Source organism: Sinocyclocheilus anshuiensis, unplaced genomic scaffold (assembly GCF_001515605.1).
Source record: "Sinocyclocheilus anshuiensis isolate Anshui unplaced genomic scaffold, SAMN03320099.WGS_v1.1 scaffold307, whole genome shotgun sequence".
Taxonomy (NCBI): Eukaryota; Metazoa; Chordata; class Actinopteri; order Cypriniformes; family Cyprinidae; genus Sinocyclocheilus; species Sinocyclocheilus anshuiensis.
This window is the reverse complement of record NW_015552550.1, coordinates 390,729-398,439: the sequence shown is the minus strand read 5'-3', so window position 1 is coordinate 398,439 and position 7,711 is coordinate 390,729. Positions and strand designations below refer to the sequence as shown.

Genomic DNA, 7,711 nt, shown 5'->3' with positions numbered 1-7,711 from the left:
TTAAATAAATTATTTGAATAAAATTAATCCCATTTATGAATCCTGTTTGTGTTTAGAAATACATTTGATCTCTCGATTTTTAACAAAAAAATTAAAATAATTAAAACAACTAACAAACTAACCCCAGTATTAATACTATAAGAATAAAATGTGTTGTTTAACTATTCTTTAATTGTGAATTCTTTTTCAGTGGATGAGCTTTTTAAAGAGGCTAATGTCGGACCTGATGGACTTATTTATTATGAGAAGTTCACCAGAATGGTCACACTTCCTACAATTGACTACTAATAAAGAAGAAAGGGTTGGACCCTTACCCTAAATAATGCAAATATTTACTAGCACGAATGAAATATTTTTGTTCTGTTTATACATTGTATATAAAATAACAAGTGATTAAATGCTACAATAAAGAACCCATATTTGGATATACAGCTTGACTCAAGTATTCACCACTAGATGGCAATCATGAAGTAATCTGAATAAATGTGGCAGGGTTGATAAACACTTTGTCATGATATACAGAATATTAAAGACGTTTGAAGATTGTTAAACAGTGAATGAAATTGAAGCTGTTTGTTGTACACATTCAATCTATTTTTAATCTATTTACAAAATACAAAACAGAAACCTATGAGACTGACTCCATCCTTTCCCCAATCCAGAGCTTTCATGAACTCCTCTTCAGTGAAGGACAACAGCTTGGCTGCTTCAGAATGCAGCTTTTAAAATAAAGCCATAAATATAAAATGCTTCAAAAAAAGTGCAGTTAGTGATTTAACTGTAACTGGAAATGACAGATTCAAGTAATTGTGAAGAAACTGATGTCTTACCTTCTGTCGTTTTTAAATATCTGTTAGCTTAAGTTGCTTTTTAAAACCTGCAATGAGCTCAGCCTTCTGCCGTTCCAGTTTTCTGTTCTCAGCTTGTAAGGTTTCAAACTTTTGTTGCTCCTGACTGGTTGAATCCTTAGGTAGGGTACACAAACAGAAGAGAAAAGTGACATGAACAAAAACGCTAAATATAAATCTGAAAAACGTCTGGAGTAAGATGTGGTGCAAAATGTTTTGTTGCACATAAAACTTCACTTGTTTTATCTGAGGTGACGTTACCTTACTGCTCTGTTTGAGTTTGGGTACTGGCTGCCTGCTTGTGGGTCCTCTTCATGCTTTCCAACTCCTAGAGTGTAGACACATGCATTTACATATACCTTAATAAAACATATTATGAACATTGTCTTTTCTGATGCAGGTGGCCCAATTAAATATTTATTGTTTGTCAAAAAAGTTGGATCTTTGAAGGAGCTTTTAAACCTAAAACTACACAAACATGAGATACTTTTAATAAGTCTAAAGTGCGATGACAGTGAATGTTTTGTTTTATCTGACTCTACTATTGTTCTCTATCCTTATTCAGTTTCCATGTCCCTATCATAAGGGGAAGGGTGAGTTCCAAAGATATCTGTCCCAGAAGCCCAAGTGCAGTGTGCTCTGGTCTCTGAGCAGCTGTGGCGTAGTCTCACTTTACACACAGAGGACTAATCGGGTTAAAGGGCCCATGCCAAGGATTCCATGGCTCTGCATCCTGGCACAGCTCTAATTAACAGGAATTATGGCATTTATACTATACATCTCCTATAGGAAATGAGTTGAGGTTTAAAATAAATGATCAAAAATTGTCAAAGAAACAGTAACACTTGTTCTGTCATAAGGTCACTTCTTTTCAGTAGCTTGTGGGAAGAACTTGGAATAATATTTTGCCAACAATTCAAGTACCTTTTGCAGTGCTGCCACTTGCTGTTGCAGTCCTTCACATTTCAGGAAAAGCTCTTTGCTTCTCAACTTGAGTCTGTTGGACATTTGTAGTCCTCTGCAATCTTGTTCTTTCCTCCTCCAAGTGCTTCAGTTTGCTGTTTAAAGTGCCATTTTCATCATCCTTCAAGACACGCAAAAGAGATTTTGAGTAAGAGTAACTTAACTGATTGAATAGATTAACTAACCTTGAACACATCTCAAACTTACCTTCTTGTTGCATTCATATACGAGTCTGGTCAATTCTTCCTGCATTACTCGAAGTTTAGCCTTCAAAAATCTGATTTGAGCTTCTGTGAATATGAAATGAATGTATAAGCAACAATGCAAATAGTATAACACCGCAGCAGATTCAATACATATTTGTCCTTTTTAACCCATCTCATCTCCAGCACTGGGCATGATGTCATCCTGCAACTGTTCCTCAGTGAGATCATCACTAACTCTGATTGTCTTAGCAAGTGAGAAAACCCCAAAGTCTTCAGGAATAGCAACATCATCAACCACAGTCTGTGGTGCTTTTCTAAAATTGGAAGAAACTGCTGATGCTACCCAAACATCTTTGACAGATAAAGGCCCAGATTCATCCAGATTTTATTACATAACTTACATAAATTCTTTTTTTTTATTTTTATGTTTTATGTTTGAATAAAAGTTTTGAGAGTACACTTACTGGGGATTCTTTCGATTTCCTGATCCTGACTTGTTTGGCTTTGAAGATTTTGCAGAGTAGTTCTTGTTTCACATGATCTACATAACACAACAGAAATATGTTGCTGTAACTAATGGGGTCTTGTATTTAATCCACATTTGCAATGATTCATATGATATTTGTTTGAGTTGTACCATTGTAGAAGGCGGCTGTCAGCGGGCAAACAGGTGAAACACTGGGCCCATGATCTAAAGTATCCAGATAGAAATGTGTTACCCATTCTCAATGGGAAAGTGCCCAAGCAACATTGCTAAAAAAAAAATAAGTTGCCCCGTGTATCATCACCTTTAGTGTCTGGGTTTGTGGCAACATCACACATATTGCATTCTATACATTACTATAGCTATATGTTAAAAGATACAGATTAAAAGCACAGCCTGTATTCTTACAAGAATCTCATGTGTTGTTTTTCATGTTTTTCTTGTCTTACCATAACTTTCTCTGTTGTTTTTGTAGTTTCTACATGTTCAGTTTTTTTAATTACGAATTCCATAGTTTACTATACAATTTATTTTAAAAACGATATAACCATGGTAATGAGAACCATGGTTTTACTTGTTGTGACCACCATCTTACTAACACTAGTCAGTTAAACTATGCAAGAACTATAGTACATTTCATTAGTGAAAAGGATCATTTAACAGAATAGCTTCTTTCTCTTTAAATGTTTAGTTCTAATTCATTTTAATTAAAGTCAAATGTTAATTCAATAAGAGCCTGATTAAAGATAAATATCAGTGTCTTATATAAATTAGGTGTTAACACAAACGTTAAAGTCCTTAAAGGGATAGTTCACCCAAAAAATAAAATTGTCATCATTTGCTCGCCATCATGTCATTCCAAACCTGTATGAATTTCTTTATTCTGTGGAACATAAAAGAAGATAATTTGAGAAATTCAAAAATCTTTTGTCTATACATATCAAGAGTAACCTAAATGGTTTGGTAAGATTCTACAAAATATCTTCTTTTGTGTTCCACAGAAGAAAGTATGTCATACAGGTTTGGAATGACATGAGGGTGAGGAAATGAATTGAATAGCAATACATTTTCTGCATTCTAGCTCAAAATCAGTGCTTTACTGTCAAGTGCATTTCTATGTGACAAAAATGCATTATAAGTTTGTTGCATTTGCCGTTAATTTAATAATATATATTATTATTTGTTTCTGCCCTGTTTTATTTATTAATTTCTTTACTCCAATTTAAAGCCCTATAACCCAGCAAAACATTTACACAACTCGAGGGCTGGATAAGCTGGATTTGTCCAACCCCAGTCCAGCCCTGTACACCATGTATTCAAACCATGTAGTGTATGAAATATATAAGGTTATTTTGTCATTCATAAAAGGAGTCTGATAGCCTCTACCCCTTCGAGGGCATGAAGTGTCCAACATTGCACAGTTCAGTTATTTAAGTGCATCATCCGGGTATTTAAAAGTGCACTTGTTCCTTTTGGAATTTTCAGTGCTCTATTTACTACAAAACGTCACAGAATAGTGCACAAGTACTACCTTCCCTCCTTCCATTTTCATCGGAGGCATTTAATTTTAAGTCAAATAATTTGAGGACACTTTCATGTCATATGCTGTTCAGTGAGGCGATTTTATGCATACACACTTGATTATTTTAATTCCTGATTTTTTAAAATAAAAAATACAATCGTAATTAATGTACGTGAAAAATAAATCAAAGATAAAATCAGTATGATGTGTATTTCAGACCATTAGTTATTTTATTTATAATATGTCAAAGGAATTCCAACACAACACAACTCCCAAAATTAACTAAAAGTGCCTGATAAAAAAAGACAACTAAATATGGTTGGAATCTTGTAAAGCAATAAGAGGGATATTATTAATTCTTACGGACAGGCAGTTATGCTTCAGACCAGTGATTGATCATTATACTCATGAACTACAAGAACTCGCTGCAGCTCCCTCGTGTGGGTTTCCGCTGGTGGCGCAGTGCGCATGCGCGGTCCCAGCAGCATCAGCTTCCCCAGTGGTCGCCAGTCAGCAAGTAGGTAGGCACTAGGCAGCGTCTGACTCTGAACCAGCAGCTCGAAGTGTTTCTCTGCTCCTGATGCACACGCAGGGCTAGTGACCTCAACTGCAAACCATGAATTACCAACGTGATCTATCAGAGCCGAATCCGATTTGTCCGTGAAGTCAACAGGCGGTGATCGTGATGAACTATTTACGGAGGAAAGCTGCATTCTCCAGGTTCAGGTTAAGGCCTAGTTGTTAGATCTCCATCCTCGTCTCAACGGAGTCGCATCGTGATGGCTGAAGACCAGCAGCAGTCTGGCCCTGGAGTAGAACCTTTACCTTCCGCGGTTCAAGGATTGCACGGGGCTGAGGCGAATGCGTTGCAGCTCAAAATAAAGAACTCGATCTGGTAAGCGCTGTTCGAGAGATATTGCTCAGCAAGTGAGTGCTGCTGGATATGTGTGGGTAATGGAATTGAAGGTTTTCCATCCTAAATAGCTCTATTCTAGATTATCCCCCTTTTCCACTTGACAGTGAGTCGTGTTGACTAGAGTAAGTGAACTCTCTCCGTTCAATTAATTCAACCGTTTCTTTCCTTATTATAATAACGATAAGTAAACTTGTCAGAGTTGTTTGTTTGTTTTGGACACCGACATTTTGGGCTGAGCAGAATATTCATGTTACAATCTGAAGTGGGTTACTCGTCCTGACTGTCGTGAACATGTGTAGTCGTTATTTACAGGCAAAGAGCTGCTTTTGTCTTCTTGTGAAAGTGAAATGTCTGTGTCTCGGGTGGATTGGGAAAGATTTCCCGCGACCACGCGCTTTCATCAGATACTGTGGGCGCTCATTTAAACGGCCAGTGTGCGTGTGCAAAGGCATGCTTTCCTCAGACACCACCGCATCCCAAATATGCTGATTTTCATTAAGTTCCTTTAGGTTGTTTTGCTATTTTCCAAAAATGTGCATTAATTGACCGGGGGAGCGCTTAGTACTGCTATTTAAGATGAAGACGTCGTGAAACATACAGCCATTGATCATAATGTTTACAGCGTAGCTGCGCTTACGTTAAACATGCATTTGTATTATTAAGTAAATATTGTGACGACAATATATAGCTTCTGTGTGCTTAGTCACTCAACCCAGTCTTGACATGGGTCAGTAGTTTTACCTGGAATTGATCATTGTTGGTGCACATTGCTTGTGGCGGCGAAAATAAAAAACGCTGACACGATATATTGCAGCCTCCATCCCCCTCACCAGCACCCTCGTTTTTGCATGTTGAGACGTGCATCTGCAGCAGCGGCTATACCGTACTTCCAGTATGGGACGAAGATTTGTTTAGCTTCACGTGTATTTACAGTGTGTGCATATTTACACACACACACATACATGCATACATATATGGCAGCATTTATTATTGGTGTTTCTGCTGAGAATTTAGTAATTAAGGCCCAGGTGTTTTCAACATACATATGACATTTGTTTTCAAAACTACAGTTTCACAGGTCTCCCAAGGTCATGGAAAAAAAATGAAAATATCAGTGAAAATGAAAATGTGATTTCCAGAGATAAATTTCAATAGAGAATATAGTTTTTTTTTTCTTGTTGTGCTCAGCTCTGTAATATTTTACCAGCTACAAAGTATGTGTAATTTTAAGTCCTTATCCAGTTCTTATAAAAGATCATGGAAATTAATTTGTAAAAAGGTGTGGGAACCTTGTATGCATATTTCTTCACTCCGTTGTTTATTGAAATATCCATTAATCAGTTCATACAGCTAATTAGTGGAGTGATGAAACCCTGTTGACATTATGACCTTAAATGTCATTTCTTGGGAAGCTTTAAGTAGACTGGTTTAGGAGGACAAATAACAATTAATCCAATCATTAAGTAACAGTGTTACTGAATGCAGTTTTGTGTGGATATAGTTGCACTTGGTGGGCTAGACTGTACAGTGGTACTATTGGAATAGATTCTTGTATACAGAATTGATAGTTATTTTACCAGTTAATTTCCTCTCACGCACACACACAAAATATGTTAAAATATCAGTTTAATTTCCATTACCTGGCCTTTATATTGGAACAAATCAAGAAGTTTTTTGATTATTCGTTTCTCTCTTTAGGATGGCATTTTAGCAGTAAAATAATTAATTGACTGTGGTCTGTACAACAGATTTGATAATTACCAGTTTTCTTTTGTAATCACAACATTAGAATACCTTTTTTTTTAATTTTTTTATTTTTTTACGTTTTGATTGTTATTGAGTTATTTAAAGGATTAATTCACTTCCAGAATCTAAATTTCCTGATAATTTACCCCCATGGCATCCAAGATGTTCATGTCTTTCTTTCTTAAGTCGAAAAGAAATTACAGTTTTTGAGGAAAACATTCCAGGATTCTTCTCTATATAATGGACTTCAGTGGGGGACCCAAGGGGTTGAAGGTCCAAATTGCAGTTCCAGTGCAGCTTCAAAGGGCTCTACACGATCCCAGCCGAGGAATAAGGGTCTTATCTAACGAAACGATTAGGGCTGGGCAAAAAAAATTGATTTTTCAATTAATCGTTTTTTTTAAATGACATCGATTCGATATCGATTCTCAAAAGCCGTGAATCGATCTTTTCCTGGATTTATTTCAGCACACATTTAAAACAAGATCTGATTAACGTGAATCTTATCATTAGTCTTCTCCACTAGATGTCACCCTTATTTACCTTGCATGATGTTACAACAGAAAGACTGTCATTCATTCGGCGCTTATCATGGCCATACGCATGATTCGCAAAGCTCAGGTGAAATGCTATAGTAATACTATAAATCTGCGGAAGCATTTGATATCACGCATAAGGCGCCATGATTTCCGCAATGAATGAATGGCAGATGGTGTGGCGCACTTTGTTTACTACACACATACTAAAGCGCGGATGACGCTCGCTGTGTTTTCAGCTTCTGCCGTCTCACTATATGATGATATGAACACGAATGTCATCTCCAGCTGCTCTGAGAGTCACTTCATTAGCATTTTACCGTTTCATTTGAGAAAACTACCCTCATATCACATACACAGCAGCTGCAAGTTCTTCACGGCAACCCGTCAAAATAAAAGTTTAGTTTAACGTTCTACTGTCAGAATATATTACTATTTAGCAGTCTGAAGACTCAATGCTACTACTGCTAATAAATATTAATAAATCTTT

At 36.5% G+C, this 7,711-nt stretch overlaps 2 protein-coding genes and 1 pseudogene across 2 annotated transcripts in view; 2 read left to right on the top strand and 1 right to left on the bottom strand.

Annotated features, from left to right (window-relative positions):
- The window catches only part of LOC107664379 (calmodulin-like protein 4), a 2,143-nt gene extending 1,735 nt beyond the window's left edge, over positions 1–408 (top strand). The window contains exon 5 of the mRNA XM_016454929.1: positions 191–408. Coding sequence (XP_016310415.1) covers positions 191–288 — 98 coding nt within the window. The 3' untranslated portion in view covers positions 289–408. The remainder of the gene's footprint in view (positions 1–190) is intronic.
- Positions 409–1,709: 1,301 nt separating this feature from the next.
- Positions 1,710–2,555, bottom strand: LOC107664370 (testis-expressed sequence 9 protein-like; annotated as a pseudogene).
- Positions 2,556–4,347: 1,792 nt separating this feature from the next.
- LOC107664392 (DNA-binding protein RFX7-like) overlaps positions 4,348–7,711 on the top strand; it is a 40,964-nt gene continuing 37,600 nt past the window's right edge. The window contains exon 1 of the mRNA XM_016454949.1: positions 4,348–4,918. Coding sequence (XP_016310435.1) covers positions 4,803–4,918 — 116 coding nt within the window. The 5' untranslated portion in view covers positions 4,348–4,802. The remainder of the gene's footprint in view (positions 4,919–7,711) is intronic.